The sequence below is a fragment of the Drosophila ananassae genome, chromosome 3R (assembly GCF_017639315.1).
Source record: "Drosophila ananassae strain 14024-0371.13 chromosome 3R, ASM1763931v2, whole genome shotgun sequence".
NCBI lineage: Eukaryota > Metazoa > Arthropoda > Insecta > Diptera > Drosophilidae > Drosophila > Drosophila ananassae.
The window spans coordinates 17,699,640-17,717,050 of NC_057930.1; the positions used below are offsets into that span (position 1 = coordinate 17,699,640).

Sequence of the window (17,411 nt, forward strand, 5' to 3'; positions counted from 1 at the left end):
AGAGACGTCTTTGTTGTTTTTCTATGACTGTTTGCCTTTGTTTTCTCGTTCTATCAACAAATTCCCCCAACTCACAGGCACATACACATCCAAAATTGCTCTGCTGAACCAGTTATCGAACCTAGAACTGGTTCGATAACAAAAATACCACTTGAACAACGGTATTGCACGGGGGTATACTAAAATCAGAGTTTCATTAAATTAATTTTTTATTGAGGAGGTAAACTAAACCGGTTTTACATCCATTTTGATAAATAAGTGCATATATTGACTTTATTTAAACATTATCAACTTAAAAGTTTTAACCTATACTGTTTCCCTAGAAATATATAAAATTGTATATGTATAAGATGTTATATTTGGCAGCCAACTTTACTAAATATTTACACGGATTGAATATATTTATTAACTTAAATTTAAAAAACTTAAAACCTCATAAATATACCCCAAACATTAATTAAGTAAACTGGTTCTTAAGGCACAGACCTGCCGAACTAATAGGAAATAATGTACAGCATGCAGTATTTTTTGCCAATCAGCACACAGCCACACTGATAGTCACAATAGAAAATAAAGCCTTTTCATTTGTTTTAAATAGTGGTTTTTATTTGCAAAAAGGCTAGCCCTGCCCTCACAAATATGCATATTCGAGAGCCAACACTGTTGTCCGTCTAGACAGCTTGCGGTTCGAACTAATGATGAGTGTTATCAGTGCGAATTGTGCCGATTTACCAGAGTAGTATACAATTTTTTCGTGGGCTACGAAAAATTTTCCCCGTTCTCGGGACGCATGAAAAATGGCGGCTTCCGAAGGGCCAACAAATCCAATTCAAACAGAGGCGATCTCGGAGGAGTGCAAGGATGACGACGCTATGACCTCCACGCACCATACGTGCGCCAACGATCCCGACTTTGCTGTGATTTGTGCGTTTTTGCAGAAATTCGCCAAGGACCTGGGCCTCAACTTGCCGAATTTCAAAAATTTGCAGGACTGGTTGACCAACAACGATGAAGGTGAGGGTCCGAAAGGGCAAGGAAGTGTGCAAAAACATGAAATTTTAACTATAAAATATTATTTTTCTGTACCTTATGTTTTAAATTACTTCTCTGATATAAAAAAATAAAAAAATTACCAATTATTTCGCATAAAAACAGTTGTCAGGGGTTTGCCAAGCAAAGAATGAATCAGATTTGGTTTTCAAAGCAACAATATCAAAACAATGTGATAAGTTAAAGAAAGTATTATTTAAAAGTGATTAAAATTAAAATTTAAATATCCAAAAAACCAGTTAAAATGGTAAAATTAATAAACAATCCTTACAAAGTCACTAAAATTACATTTTTTTCATTTTAGTTACCGAGCTAAAGGACCTGCACATAAAGCTTTTAAGAAAAACCCGAAAGACGGTTCATGAGAAGAGCTGGGAGTCGGCCCTTAGCAAATTTTGCTTTGGCTATTCTGTCCAGGATGCCTGGGAGGTGGAACGCTTTGGTTACAAGAACTCGAGTCTCCGGGTTAAGCTACGAATACTCCGGGTAAGAAATGGAATTAAATTGAGTAGCTGATTGTACTCACTATAATCTTCTTTTCTTTTAGGAACTTTTGGAAAGCCAGTTCGAGCGAAATGCCAAATTCCGCGCCCACATCCTGACCTTGAATGCGAATACCCTGCGATCAGAGCCCATTGGGCGAGATCGATTGGGGCATACCTACTGGCTAACGCAGGACGCTGACTGCAACCTGCGCATCTACCAGGAGCACCTCGACGAAGAGATCTGGCAGGTGGTGGCCACCAACCGGGAGGAGTTCGTCAATCTCATCGCTAGGCTTCGCGGCAACGAGGTGGTGCTGCCGTCCAAGGACATTGGAGAGGCCGACGAGGATACCAGCAGTAGCAATAGTTGCCCGGACAAGCCGCCACCGCCCGAGGAAAGGGAGGAGGAGGATGAGAACGAAAAGGAGCCGGAAGAACAGCCTGTAAAGGCGATACCCAACCTGAAAATCAAACTGCGTTCCCCAGAGCAGGACGAGCAAAAGACCAAAAAGGTCAAGGTGAGTAGGAGATAATCTAAAAAGTTTAAATAAAGATACAACGCTTACCACTTCAACAGCCACTGCTCATCAGCCAGGCCAAACTAAGCGGCACTGCCTCCCCCGCTCAAGTCAAAAAACGTTCGGTCGAGGAGGTGGATAGCAGTCCCACGGCTTCCCAGGAGCAGCACCAGTTGAAAAAGTACCGACCCACACTTCTGGACACAAAGCGCATCAACAAGCCAAGTCGTTATGAGAGCTCCAAACACGAAAACGAAGGGGAGTCTGGAGAGGAGGAGGAGGACGATGATTCCGAACTGGATGAGGCCGAGGAGGAGGAGGAAGAGGATATTGACAGCGCTGCGGCGGACATCGAAGAGGACGACGACGATGATGATGATGAAGAAGTAGGCGAGGCCATCGAGGAACCAACTGTTGTGGTGCAGGGCCAAGGATCGGGGAAGGATTGTGAGGCAGTTCCCACACGCCAAACCTGGGAAGTGCCCTTTTCGTTCGAATGCGACGAACTCGATTTTAGTGAAGTCGTGGAAGACCCCGAGGTGCATGTGATTGGCCAAGGAAGTGGCCACGACTGCCTGGTGGGAAATGGAAAGAACGAGGCTGCCGAAGGGGAGACCACCACTGAACAATCGGAGCCCAAGGCAACCTTCTTCTTCGGCGAGCCAGGGTGCCTGAAGTTGAGCCCAATTAAGCAGACATCAAAGCCAGAGGCGAAGCGCAGCATCTTCGACAGCCTCAGCGAGGAGAAGACAAATGGAGAAAGCGAGAAGCCCAAAGAGGAGTCATCGCTGCCCAATGACCCAATGAGTCCTAAAGAGTCTTTGCAAGCACCTGCTCCCTCCCGCGAATCGAACGAAGCGCCTGAAGAAGAAACAAATACAAATGAAAGTTCAAAAGAAGAGCTCAAGGATAAGGAAGATCTTGTGGAGAATGAAGTCCATCAGGAATATAAAATCAAAGTGATTGAAACAAGCCCTGAAGTTTCATCCAAACCTGAACTCAAAGAGGCTGTTCAAGAAGCCACATTTTCTTCAGAAAGTGCAGCAGGTGCTGAACCCAAGGCGGAAGAAGGAGAAACAAGAGAACTGGCTCTTATCCCTGATAGAAGCCTCGAGGAAGCAGACTCAAAGGCTAAACCCGCAGAAGAGGCTCCTATTGAAAACAGCGTGGCTTTAAAGAGCGATCATGAACTTGCCCCAGACCAAAAGCGGACGAAAACTGACGCGGAGAGCGATAGAAGAAGCTCCTATGACGATCGGAGTAGTGACTTGACTGCAACTAAAAGTGAAGAACATGAAGCACAAGCTTCTATCGCCTCCACAAACCAAACTAAAAGCAATACTTCCTTGAAGGAAACCATCCCCACTCCCCCAGAGACTCTAGAAACCGAAAAAGTTGTTCCTGACCCATCTGTTACCAAAAAAGAGCCTCCCAAAGAGCCGCCCCCCAATCAGATACTAGAGGCAAACAAGGACGATGAGACAATAAAGAAGAGCAACGCCTCCCCAGATATTGAAAGAATATCGGACCAAGTACAAAAAGATTTTCCCAATCCTGTCAAGAGTCTAATTTCCAAAGAGAATGGAAGTGGCACTGCGGAAGAGAGTGGCATGAAGCCCAAACCCAATGATGAATCAGTACCTAAGCCAACTTCTCCGGCGACAGCTAGTGGGGATGCCCTTCAGTCGAGAAATCGCAAGCGACGGCTTAACGAGTGCGACCGCAATCTCAGAAACTCTACCTCAGAGAGCGAAGTTCTGGAGGATGAGCATAAGCAGGCCCAGGAGGAGGAAGCTAACCAGGATGATCTGGACGTGGGCGGGAAACGCATCAAGATGCGTCCGAAAATCACGAACGTGGAGTCGAGACGCAAGGTGGAAGCCCAGAAGACCCAGATCGAGGAGACAACGTCATCCAGCGGCGAGGAGGATCCCCGGAGTCGTTATAAGGTCGCTGCCCCCAAGAGGAACTTGGAGAAGTCTCCGCCCACCAAACAGAAACCCACTCTGGCGGAGATTATCGAAAAGAAGCTTAAGAAAACGCCAGAAAAGGCGCCTCCAGAAAACGAGTCTTGCGAGGACAGTTCCAAAAAGGATGGTGGAGATGCCCCTCTGCCGACGCCGCTCACGGAAGCTACTCCCCCGCCCACATCCTTTAGTCCTCCCAAGAAGTCCCCAGTGACCAAGCCTCTGAAGAAGAATCTCCTAACGCAACTGCGGCAGGAGGAGAGCGATGAAGAGCCCGTGCCTCGAAAGCGGACCAACAGCGAAACCACTGTGCCTTTGATCCCAGCTCCGAGTAGCTCACTCGGAAAGTCAGAGGAGAGTTATCGCAAACGCCGCAGCAGCGACGAAGCCAAGGACTCCGCCTCAAAGGAATCATCGCCCAGCGACGTGACTGCCTCCATTCCGAACGAAAAGCTCAAGCGAAACGAAGAGAAGAGCATCGACAATGCCGAGGAATCTCAGGAGGTGGCATCCAAAGAGTCTTCGCCTCCTGCCAAGGAAGCATCCGTGCCTCCTGAAGGATCAGCGCGCCGATCTGGTCGTCGCGGAGGAGCCGCCGTTGTATTTTCCGAACTCCCCCAACCGAAGAGGACAAGGGGTGGCTCGAAGGAGAAGCCTCCGTCTGAGGACAAAGTTAAGGAGGAGTCCGAGGAGGAAGATCATCAGGAGAAGCCCTCACCCAAAGCCTTGAAGCCAAAATCTGAGACTAAACGTAAATCTTCTGATGAGGAACCTGCCAAGAAGTCGCCGGTTAAAGAGGAGGCAGTCAAGAAGGAATCCCTCAAGGAAGATCCAATCAAGGAGGAACCTATCAAGGATGAACCAATCAAGGAAGAAACAATCAAAGAAGAACCAGTCAAGGAGGAACCAAGCCAGGAGGATCCAGTCAAAGAGGAGCCAAAAGAAGAGCCGAAACCAAAAGTTGGCCGAGGACGTGGTCCGCGAAAGAAGCGTGAGGTGGACACCACTAACATCATTGAGGCCAACGACTCCGAGACCCCCGTGCGCCAATCTCGGCGAATAGCCCAGCAGAAGATCAAGGAGGAAGCCGAACGGCGTAAGCTGGAGGAGGTCGCCCTGCGGAGCATGAAGCAGGAGCTCAAGAAAAAGAAGAAGGCCGAGAAAGAGGCAGATCCCACTGTGCTGGAGCCGTCGGGCGAGGAGTCCGAGTCCGAGGCCAGTGAAGCCGAGGAGGAGGCTCGCAGTAAGAAGAAGAAGAAGTGTCCCGGAAAGGACGGTTGGTCGTCCGACTCCGAGGAGCAACCCGAGAGCGAAGAGGAGGAGGAGGAGCCGCCTCACTACGAGACTGATCCCGGGTCGCCGCTCTTCCGTTCGGATCACGAGTTCTCGCCCGAGTCTGAGCTGGAGGACGAGTCCCAGGTGGTGCCTATGAAGCGTGCGAGGACTGTGCGCAAGGAGAACGCCGAGGACCAGAGCGATGATGCGGAGGAAGCGTGCCAGAAGTGCGGAAAGTCCGACCACCCCGAGTGGATTCTTCTCTGCGACACTCCGGCCTGCAACAAGGGCTACCACTGCTCCTGCCTTTCGCCGGTCCTCTTCTACATACCTGAGGGCGACTGGCACTGCCCGCCCTGCCAGCAGGAGCAGCTTATTGCGGCTCTAGAGCGTGAGCTGCAGCAGTTCGATTCCATGGTGGCGCTGAAGGAGCAGGAGCGACTACTTGCCGAGGAGCAGGCCGAACGCGAGCGGCAGGAGCAGGAGGCGTCCACAAAGGCGGCGGCGGAGGACGACTCAAGGGAAGAGGATGAGGACAACGAGGATGAGGAGGAGCAGAAGATGGCCAGCAAGGCGGTCAAGGTGAAGAGGCGTCGAGGAGACGGACGCAGTAATCGTCGGGCGGCCAAGCGGGGCACCCGGCGAAGACGGGGCAACGACTCCGATTCGAGTAATGGAAAGTATGCCAGCAGTGGTTCCGGAACTGGGTCGGGGTCTGGGAAGCGCTCCGGCTCTAGCAGCGGTAGCAGCAGCAGCTATTCCGACTCGGACGACGAGCCCATCTACAAGCTGCGCAAGCGGCGGCAGATCAACGTGAGCTACCGACTCAACGAATACGACGACCTGATTAACTCGGCGCTGAAGAAGGAGATGGATGAGGTGGCGGGAGCTGGGAACTTGGGTCGCGGCAAGGACATCTCCACCATCATCGAGGCCGACAAGGAGAAGGCGCGACGGGGAGAGAACTCCTCGGATGAAAAGAAGCCGGAGAAGGAGGGCGACGAGTCCGATAAACAAAAGGATAAGGGCAGCGAGGACGGTGCCAGCAGCTCCGAGGACGAGATTCTCGTGCAGCGGTCGAAGGTCAAGCAGCCACCGGCTAAGAAGAAAGCCCGGAAACTAACGACTCTGGATGTGAGCAGCGAGGAGGACAATGGCAGCGACGAGGACTTCAAGACCTCCAGCTACTCGGATGAGGACAGCTCGCAGTCTGGATCTGGGGACTCCGACTCCAGCCTGGAGGTCTACAGGCGTCCTGGCCGAGGGAAGAAGCAAAGGAAGGCGGCTAGAAGAGCGGCACGGGAGAGACGGAAGGACCGGAAGTTCGTTGTGGAAGGAAGCGACGAGAGCGAGGAGGAGGAGCAGCAGCGGAGCACCAAGTCGAAGAAGAAGAAGAAGGAGGACTCTGACTACACGGAGACTGAAACGGAGGACGACGAAAACGGGTCGGAGCTCTCCGAGAACATGGACAGTGCTGACTTGTGCGACGACACCACCTCCGACAGTGAGGACGGTGCCTGGCGTCCCTCCTCCAAGCGCAAGAAGGCAAGCGGCGCCAAGAAGTCCAATGCGAGCGGCATTGCCCGGAAGTCGCCCAAGCTGAAGAAACCCTTTACCCAGACAGCCAAGAAGGCCAAGCGCTTGGAGTACTCCGACGACGATATTAGCGAAAGTGAGCCGGAAGAGGAGGACGACGATGGCGAGGAGGACGCCCCGTTGTCGGGAAAAGGCTCTGGCAAGCAGCCGCGTTCCCAGCCTCTGAAACCCGCTGGATCTGCCTCGCAGTCCGGCAAGGGGAAAACCAAACCAAAGCCCAAGAAGAAGAAGCCACCGTCCTCCAACGATGACGAGGAAGGTGCCGCTTCCGATGATCGGACTCGCACCCGCGGAAGACGATACGCTTATATTGAAGAGGGTAAGTGGAAACATCAAGGGAAAGCTCTATGGTCCTTACTAACAATGTTTTCTGTCCAATGCAGATGACGACAGCTCCGATGGAGGCATCAAGCCTGGCGTCCACAGGCCAGACACTCCGCCCGAGGAGCGGCAGAAGTTCATCCAGCGGCAGGAGGAAATAAAACGCATGCTGGCCGAAAAGAATGCCGAAGGAGCCAAGCTCGCGGCCACACCGCGTCTCACGCCCATCAAAGGAGCTTCGGGTGCTGGGGGATCCGAGAAGCGGACACCCGTTAAGGCAGCTGGTGGCGGAGATTCTCTGTCCACAGTTCCCCTATCGGTTATTCGGCAGGCCAAGGTGCTGGACATTGATTACCTGCAGCGCAAGGGCGAGACCATCGGCGATCTGGAGGACGTGGACGAGTCAGAGCTAGATGACGCCGAACTACCTGACGACCTACCTGAGGACATGGAAGACGCCATTGCGCGTATGGTAGAGGAGGAGGAACAGTTTAGCGCGGCAGTGGCCGCCAGGGAATTGCCCGGAGCGGAGGAGGTCCTGCGGACTACACCTTCAAAGGCAAAGCAGGCTGCTAAGAGCGCTCCAGAGGCTGCGCCTGTGGCTCCGGTTCCTGCTGCAGGGCCTGCTCCTGCTCCGGCTCCAGTGCCCAGTGCTTCTGGACTCCAGGAGCCTCTGCGGAAGCGTCTGCCCATGCCCACAATGCATCCGCCGCTACTGAGACATCCGTTTCCGCACTCCGGTGGCCAAGGTCCGCCTCATTCGCTACTTCCACCCCAGTCGATGCACGGGATGCACCCAATGCTGCAGCGCCACCTGGCCCAAGCCGTGCCGCCACCGCAGACCATGCAGCTACTTCAGAACGCCCTCTCAGCCCCCCTGGGCCAGCCGATCAGCAGAGCCAACTATCCTCCTGCACCGCCGTCTTCTCAACACTTGCCCCTAGTCATGTCCATGCCCTCGGCTGCAGCGGCGGCGGCCCACATTATGCAATCTGTCGCCGCAGCCTCGGCCCGCCCCCCAGATTCTGCAGCTGGTAATCCTTCCTCCGATTCAAAACCACGTGGTAGGCGGAAAAAGGTGACTCCCCTCCGAGACCAACTGCAGAAGCAACAGGCGGCGGCCGCCATGACTGCGGCTACGACTTCGGTTGCTCCAGGATCAGGAGCAGTGCCGCCTGCACCAAAGACCAAGGGCCAACCGCTCTTCAAGCTTCATGAGGAAGCCAACGCCAGCGCTCCACCTAGTGAGGCTCCAGTGATTCCGCGGATGCCACCACACCTTCCACCGCACCATGGCCGGCCGCATGGACACGGCCCACCTGCAGGCATGTTTCCCACCACCACGGACTTGGCGAGGTTCTATGGACAGCCGCCGATTCCGCCCACTGCTGGGTCCCGTTCTCCTTCGTCGTCGCCAGGCCCGCCGCGACACCTACTGCGGCCGCCGATGCCCCCTGGTCTGCCTCCAAGCCACTCCACTCTGCGCCCCACGTACGGACCTCCTCCGCCGCTGCGGGGTTCAGTGCCACCCACGTCCACGGCTAGTGTAGGCTCGCAGAATCCACGGGCCCCGTTCCTTCATGGTCCGGAGCATCACGGTGGCCCGCCTGGGCCATCCATGGCTTCACCCTACGGCGCTGGACCACCGCCCGCGCGACATGCCTCGCCTCATTTGAATCCCTACAGGTAAGTGCTAAAGATTTCCTATCTGAAATAAGTTTTAACACCAACATCAACTTGTAGACCACCCCCCACCATCTATGGTAATCCAAATTTCCCACCCCGTGTAAATGGACCTCCAGGTGTTGGGAGTTTGCGACCCGGATCCGTGGACTATGCCGCCGGACCACGTAAGTTTTTAAACTTTTGAAACTAAGGATTTTAAGTTAAAATTCTTATATTTCGACTTTAGGTGCATATCCTCCATATGGCTATTACCCTCCTCCCCCTCCACTGACCACCACATCGGCTCATGCTGCACCAAGCTCAGTAATCGTGAGTGCTCCGCCTTCATCCACGCCTACAAACCATTCGGTGTCTGCTCTGACGAGGGATAAGTCCCCAGCGGCAGGACCTCCGACGCAGCCCCCAGCTCCCTCTCCCGAAGTAGCCCCTGCTCCCACGATCCCCGTCGAGGGCAGCACTCTCAAGCCGACTTCGGTAATAACGAGCAAAAAGCTGACCACCCTGGAGGCATATACCATCCAGAAATCTCCGATGGCTGTGCCGGGAGCCACCAATTCACCGGCAGCCATTGCCGAGGAGGACTCTGGGTCGCCGCGTGAGGCCGGAACCCTAGCCCCTGGCCCTGGTGCGCCAGCTGTGGGAGAGTTCAGCGGATTGGTGAGCTACTTCAGCTCCCAGCAGGACGACTATGACACATAACTAACATCGCCGGGCGCATAGAGATCTGTAAATAATGTTGCTCATGCATCTAGGATCGGGCGGATTCATTTCTACTTCTAATTTTCTAATTTTTAAAACTCACCAAAACTATCCGATCTACTCGAAAACTTTTAAAAAGTTTATTTTCTAATCGGATATTCACTTTAGATATATTTTTGAACAAGAAAGCAGATAACTTATTAAAAATTAACCTGACAAAGCAGCTTCTATTTGAGGTTTTGGGGACTCCCATTCAAGAATAAATACTAACTTTATTTAACTTTTAAATTTTATTTGAAAATAAATCGAACCGCCCTTTTTGAAAAAGATGTTTACACAGGAGAGTGTGTATCTGCATGGAATGTAACTATGGTATGCTTTAGGCCACTTATCGGAAATTCATTCCCAAACGCAATCTATAAAGTGCATATAAAGTGTTGAATTGATTCTCATTTTACGAATTATCTGATTTTGATTTCTAATAATATTCAGAGCTAGCTATATATAAACAATTATAAAATTATGTTAATTTTAAGCGCCTTTGTCTTATGTGTCTACTTTTTTTATTTATATGATTTTCTTTAGCTAAAGCAAAACATCAACTACTTGTAGTATTCTAATTTTAGATGTAAATTGTACAAGCTCTAACGAAATACGCATAAGTTATCTATGATACATACCATTAAAACTTAACAAGCATAACAAGAAATCTTGTGCATAATCCACACTACAGGTAACGAAGAACAAACTACTACATTCAAGGCAGCGGCAGATTGCTTTAGCATGTATACTTATGATTAAATTAATTAACTAAACAACTTAAGCAATTAACACGGAATGCTGCGCATCATATAACAGATAAACCTACCTAATCATTGCAAAACTGCAAACGGTATTCTGATAATGAGAGAAAACAATAAAATCATTTATCATTAGTTGAAAAAATCCTTGAGACTATTATATATTTAGCCAGGGGGTATAATATTCTGGGGATATGGGAGGATATTCTTAAAAAATTATTAAGAATGTAATGGAGGAGTGGCAGTCCACAGCCATGGCCACATCTTGGCCAATTTCCATCCGGTCCATGAGCGGAATACCTTAATCTATTTGTACATCGATTCTCCATCATTTTGCATTAAAATCTAGAAACAAAATATTTTTTAAATTTTTTGTTCATTTTTCTGGAGGGTCCCCTTCGAAAATGATGAAGAACCCATGGAAGGACAATATGGCCCCCAACGATGGCCATATCTTGGCCAATTTCCACCCGATTCTTGAACGGAATACCTTAATCGAATTGTACATCGATTCTCCATCATTCTGCATCAAAATATCAAAACAAAATATTTTTTAAATTTTTTGTTCATTTTTCTGGGGGGTCCCCTTCAAAAATGATGAAGAACCCATGGAAGGACAATATGGCTCCCAGCGATGGCCATATCTTGGCCAATTTCCACCCGATTCTTGAACGGAATACCTTAATCGAATTGTACATCGATTCTCCATCATTCTGCATCAAAATCTCAAAACAAAATATTTTTTAAATTTTTTGTTCATTTTTCTGGGGGGTCCCCTTCAAAAATGATGAAGAACCCATGGAAGGACAATATGGCTCCCAGCGATGGCCATATCTTGGCCAATTTCCACCCGATTCTTGAACGGAATACCTTAATCGAATTGTACATCGACTCTCCATCATTCTGCATCAAAATATCAAAACAAAATATTTTTTAAATTTTTTGTTCATTTTTCTGGGGGTCCCCTTCAAAAATGATGAAGATCCCATGGAAGGACAATATGGCCCCCAGCGATGCCCATATCTTGGCCAATTTCCACCCGATTCTTGAACGGAATACCTTAATCGAATTGTACATCGATTCTCCATCATTCTGCATCAAAATCTCAAAACAAAATATTTTTTAAATTTTTTGTTCATTTTTCTGGGGGGTCCCCTTCAAAAATGATGAAGAACCCATGGAAGGACAATATGGCCCCCAGCGATGCCCATATCTTGGCCAATTTCCACCCGATTCATGAGCGGAATACCTTAACCGAATTGTACATCGATTCTCCATCATTCTGCATCAAAATATCAAAACAAAATATTTTTTAAATTTTTTGTTCATTTTTCTGGGGGTCCCCTTCAAAAATGATGAAGATCCCATGGAAGGACAATATGGCCCCCAGCGATGCCCATATCTTGGCCAATTTCCACCCGATTCATGAGCGGAATACCTTAATCGATTTGTACATCGATTCTCCATCATTCTGCATCAAAATCTAGAAACAAAATATTTTTGAAATTTTTTGTTCATTTTTCTGGGGGTCCCCTTCGAAAATGATGAAGAACCCATGGAAGGACAATATGGCTCCCAACGATGGCCATATCTTGGCCAATTTCTATCCGATTCTTAAACGGAATACCTTAAACGATTCGTACATGGATTCTCCATTATTACTAACAACAAAAATTTTTTTACATTTTTTGTCTCATTTTGGGGATTAGAAATTGTGAATTAGAAAGTTTGAACACCTGGCATTTATTTTACGCTAAAATATTAATTTTATCTGCCACCTTACACAAGGCCAAATTATAATATCCTGGCATAAAAATGGACAAGATGCTTGAAAGGTCACCTGACAGGGCACAGAAGCTTTGAATGGTCAGACAGCTGGCTTTCCTTTTATTTTCAAATAATTATTCATATGGTTTGTTAATTAGTTAATTAAACACTCGACAACAAGAGAATAAAAAGAAAATATTTAAGGCCATTAAAAGTTGAAAAATAAGTAAAATTAAGAAAAATACATAAATCTTTATCAATCATCGTAGTAACTTATGGAAGAATAAATAGTTTTATTTTAAAAGCTTAGTTTTGTTTTGCTGTCTAGTATAGGTGACCGGGGGCTAACGACATAATCGAATATATATTTATATACAGCAACCAATCTTTTTTTTACAAATTAGGCATTTGTTGTTGGTGTTTGAACTTATTAAGTGGTATCATTAAAACGGATTACGCCTCTTTTGAATGTATTTCTCACAAAACGTATCTGCATTGTTATTCGACGTCGAAATGGGCAAAGCCAATTCGGAACAGCGCATAAATTGATTTTATTTTAAGTGAAATATGCTCTCGGATGATGCATTTATGCATTAAGCATTAAGCAATAAGCAATATGTATGGTTTCGATTAGTTTGTACAACAATAAACAATACGCAAATATTTTGCCACTGCCCAGTGTATCTGGGCGGTGTGAAGGCCAGGCCAGGCCAGGTCTATACGAAATGGACTTTCGGGAGAAACGTCACAATATAAATATGTATTTCGAAAATATTGCTTCGAATTATTCAACATATTCAAATTCAGACTCTAACAATTTCTTATTTATTAATATATTCAAACTTAATAAATGCAATAAGATTAAAACTAGTTTAAAGGAAGACTTTTTAAAAGATACTTTTTCAGATACAATCGATTGAAACCTGTCTTATTGTCAGAGTCCCGGCACATCCGACAATACCTTTGAAATAAAATGTCTCTATTCGGCGATGTGATGGGCTTTTTTGATTTTTTATTTATTTTGAAATTGTGTCAACCGGTGTAACAGCAATTAATTGATACCCAAACAGTAGGAAATATGCAGTCTCACTATCCGACAAATTATGAAAATAAATTGGGAGCTTAAAGTCCCAAACACACAAATGATTCAAATTAATATGGCACATAAAACACATAAAACGAAAACAATTCCAGCTGGGGGCTTCACACAGGGCCAACCCTAAGTATTTAATATTTAAATTAATAAAGCCACAGCGCATGTCTGCCGCTAGGTATTTCGTTTTCATTAATTACAAGTTCACAGATGCTAACGCCGATGCTGATGCCGATGCCGAGCCGGGCATCCTTGAGCCGAACAAGCTGCGCTTAGTCAAGCGTGTAGTTTGGTCATTAGCACTAGCCACTATATTGGTCAAACAAGCCAAATTTCCGCTAACTGAAAGTGAAAAGCCGATCGTGACCTATGACTTAAGTTGGCGGCCCTTATAGCGCTAGCGCTGTTTGTCTTCAGCGTTGGTGTGTCCCGTCAGCCTGCCCATAGACTTTGTATCTGTATCTGCATCAGTATCTGTATCTTTAGCTGCCCTATTGACATTGCAAAACTCAAAAAACTCCCGATAGCTACGAGAGGCCGAGCGGCCGGCCACGCATGCGCAGCTTACGCCTCGGAGAGCAGCGGAGTGTTAACCCTACACCTGCTCTGCAGACCACTCTCACTCACACTACCTTTCAAAAAATTAAAAGTATCTGTAGGCCTTTAAAGAGAAAATTAATTATTATTAAATATTAAACTTTAATTAAATGTATACTCTACGAGTAGATTTTTTTAAATATTTAATATAAGATTGATGGGAGACTTTCTTATGCTTCCTCATGAGTCCCATACTTTATATTTCTTCCATCTTTTCTCCATAAATTTATTTGATATTAAATCTTAAATATTTTATATATATTTATATACAATTAAAGCAATCACATACCAAACTTTAAATCAAATTAAGTTATAAACTACAATCTTAGGAGAAAAAAATATGAATTTTAAAGAAACATAATTTGTAATAATTGTAAAATATTTAATATTATATTCATGAAAGACTTTCTTATACTTCCTAATAATGTATTTTCTTCACAAATTAATTTGAGATTAAAACTTATATATTTTATACAAATTTAAATACAATTACAGTAATCATATGCTAAACTCTTACTAAAATTAAGTTATAAAATACAGAGTGAAGTGAAAAAACCTGAATTTTAAAGAAACATAATTTGATGCATTATCGGGCCCACGACAGGGTTAAGTAGCACTGCTCCACTCTGCTCGAAACCTGCGTCTTCTTTTTTGACAAGCTGCCTCTGCCAAGAAGAAGAAGCTGAAGCCCTCGGCCAGAGGCACATGAGCAGACATCTGGCCAAGCCAGAGATTGACCCAAACCCGTATTTCGGTATAAAAGTGCCGGCCCATCTGCAGTTGGTCATCATTCAGCTTCAGCGTCTTGCGACCCGAGCTCACCAAAGTTAATCCAACGAACTAACGTAGCCCAACAACTCAACAACAATGGTGAGTAGTCTCAGCATCCCCGGCAATCCTTGTCTTTGTCCCACGGAGTTTTTAATCGGGATCCTCCTCAATTGTAGAAACTCTTCGTGTTCGCTGTGTGCGCTATTGCCGTGGCCTCCGCCGATGTCTCCCACCTGAACCTGGGCAGCGGCTACAGCTACAACAAGCCCACTCCCACCTTCAACATCCCCTCGGCTCCAGTGTCGTCTTACCTGCCCCCCGTCCAGGAGGCCCCGGCGCCAGTCTACTCTGCTCCTGCTCCAGCTCCAGTCTACTCTGCTCCTGCTCCAGCTCCAGTCTACTCTGCTCCTGCTCCAGCACCTGCTCCTGAGTACCTGCCCCCTGTTCAGGACATCCCAGCTCCTGCTCCAGCTCCAGTCTACTCTGCTCCAGCTCCGGCTCCAGTCTACTCTGCTCCTGCTCCGGCTCCAGTCTACTCGGCGCCAGCACCTGCTCCAGTCTACTCCGCCCCCGCCCCCGCTCCAGCTCCTGAGTACCTGCCCCCTGTCCAGGACATCCCAGCCCCCGCTCCAGCTCCAGTCTACTCTGCCCCAGCTCCAGCTCCAGTGTACTCTGCTCCTGCCCCGGCTCCAGTTTACTCTGCCCCCGCTCCAGCTCCAGTCTACTCTGCCCCAGCTCCTGCTCCTGAGTACCTGCCCCCTGTCCAGGACATCCCCGCCCCTGCTCCAGCTCCAGTCTACTCTGCCCCTGCTCCTGCTCCAGTCTACTCTGCTCCTGCTCCTGCTCCAGTCTACTCTGCTCCTGCTCCGGCTCCAGTCTACTCTGCCCCAGCTCCAGTTCCCGAGTACCTGCCCCCTGTCCAGGACATCCCAGCTCCTGCCCCAGCACCAGTCTACTCTGCTCCCGCCCCAGCTCCGGCTCCAGTCTACTCTGCCCCTGCCCCTGCCCCCGCCCCAGTCTACTCCGCTCCTGCTCCAGCTCCCGTCTACTCTGCTCCCGCTCCCGTGGAGTCCGTCGAGTCTAGCGGCTACAGCTACAACGTGCCCGCCAAGCGCTTCCGCTTCTAAGAGGAGTCATGCCCCGGCAGCTTGTTAAATTAACAAGTGACTGCCACTCATTATTGTTGAATGTTGTTGTTACACAAAGTTCCGTTGAGATTTTAGACATAAATATAAATAAAAAATAAAAAATACAAAAATATATATTAAATATAAAGTAAAAACTTTTATTATTGGACAGTATTTGTGATATCCCATCTTATAATTTGAGATATCAACCACCGATCGAAGCCCAGATTTTTACGATCAACACTATAAACCGGGCTCAAGAGGTGGGATTTTGCGTAAGAGTTGGCAAAATCGGCACAAAGGCAAGGTGTATTATAAATAGATGACCTCGAACGTATGCCATAACAGTTAAGAGGTCCATGATACAGATATCGATCCGAATTGGAGATGCTGAAAAAGAAGATAAATGGTTTTTAAAAAGCTTACTTCATTTAAATCACATGAAAAAAGGAAACCCATTTAGCGAACTAATTTTAAAGTGTTTTAAATAAATTGAATTTAGAGTTCATTAAGATTATTCAACTTTTTTTTAAATTTATATTGATGTGATGATAAAGTGAAAATTAAATGATGCTTTTGTTTTTTTAGACTTTGCCATTTTTCATTAATAGAGGTGCGACAGGTGTTAAAATATTTATAAATGTATGGATCTCATAGAGCTTTCTTACATTAAACAAAATATAAAATAAAAAATTCCCTTTTAAAAGTAATGGCTCTAAATGGTATCGCTAATTTCTTAATGCTAAATGTTAATTGTAAATAATAACATACCTTCAATGCATTCAAAGTTGCCATTTGCGAATTGCAGCAAGGTCGCCAAGACCGTTTGGCAGATAAACCAAAAGTTGGGAATTATGTCTCATGGGTTTTACTTTTTTTAATTCAAGCGACCCATTAAAGTAAATATTAACTATTCGTGCTAAACTTGTCTCATAATAAATAAAGTCATTGAAGTGTTTTTACATATTTATTAAAGCCATTTTTAATCACGTTTTTTTACTAGAAATTAGAAAATATTTATATATTTGTTTTATCTACAAGAAAGATCTTTGTAAAGGTTAAAATTTATTAGAATTCACCTTTAAATAATGGCTTTTTAATTATTTTACTGTCTAAAAATATAAAAAAAATGAATTTTTAAATTAAGTGTTGTCATGAAGAATGATATATTTTTTTATTTCCTATCCTACTAAGATAGGATCGGAAACTTTTTGTGTTCTAGAGCAATGCTATAATTAAAATTGCATAGGTAAGAATTTAAATTTTAAAATTTGAAGATATTGTTCATTACCAAAAGATGGCGCTTTTTGAGAGATGACACTTTTCCCGATGCAGGGTATGCAGGGTAGCCACCTATCGATATACAAAACGAAATACGCTTATTGAATGAGGATTTTCGTCAAAAAACTGGATTATTATTTGAATTTTCTAGTCGACTAAATTTTTCGACTTAAATAAAAAAATATTTAAAAAAGCCAAACAAAACGTGGACGCATTTGATATTCTTTTAAAAGCTAGACAGTGTGCTTTGTTTAGGCAAATAGACATATATAAAAGAGTTAATAAGGATTTTATTTAACGTTTTTTTTACCCGGTTCGTGCCGATTGTTATCGTGCCTTACCGGTTCGGACGAATTGTTTATCGGCCTCTGGGCACAC

The 17,411-nt window shown here is 46.3% G+C and overlaps 2 protein-coding genes across 2 annotated transcripts; both read left to right on the forward strand.

Annotated features, from left to right (window-relative positions):
- Positions 1–508: 508 nt before the first annotated feature.
- LOC6497144 lies at positions 509–10,544 on the forward strand. The gene is made up of 7 exons (XM_001962632.4): positions 509–1,014; positions 1,355–1,536; positions 1,598–2,053; positions 2,113–7,210; positions 7,275–8,898; positions 8,956–9,062; positions 9,125–10,544. The coding sequence occupies exons 1-7, from the start codon at positions 798–800 to the stop codon at positions 9,595–9,597; spliced, it is 8,157 nt and encodes a 2,718-aa protein (XP_001962668.2). The 5' UTR covers positions 509–797; the 3' UTR covers positions 9,598–10,544.
- A 3,952-nt stretch (positions 10,545–14,496) lies between these two features.
- Positions 14,497–15,885, forward strand: LOC6497145 (skin secretory protein xP2). Its single transcript, XM_032455200.2, has 2 exons — positions 14,497–14,724; positions 14,802–15,885. The coding sequence occupies exons 1-2, from the start codon at positions 14,722–14,724 to the stop codon at positions 15,750–15,752; spliced, it is 954 nt and encodes a 317-aa protein (XP_032311091.1). The 5' UTR covers positions 14,497–14,721; the 3' UTR covers positions 15,753–15,885.
- Positions 15,886–17,411: the final 1,526 nt, after the last annotated feature.

Coding starts and splice junctions, on each gene's coding strand:
- LOC6497144 (XM_001962632.4), top strand. CDS start 798: ATGGCGGCTTCCGAAGGGCCAACAAATCCAATTCAAACAGAGGCGATC. Junction 1,537..1,597: donor TTAAGCTACGAATACTCCGG/GTAAGAAATGGA, acceptor CTTTTCTTTTAG/GAACTTTTGGAAAGCCAGTT. Junction 8,899..8,955: donor CCTCATTTGAATCCCTACAG/GTAAGTGCTAAA, acceptor ATCAACTTGTAG/ACCACCCCCCACCATCTATG.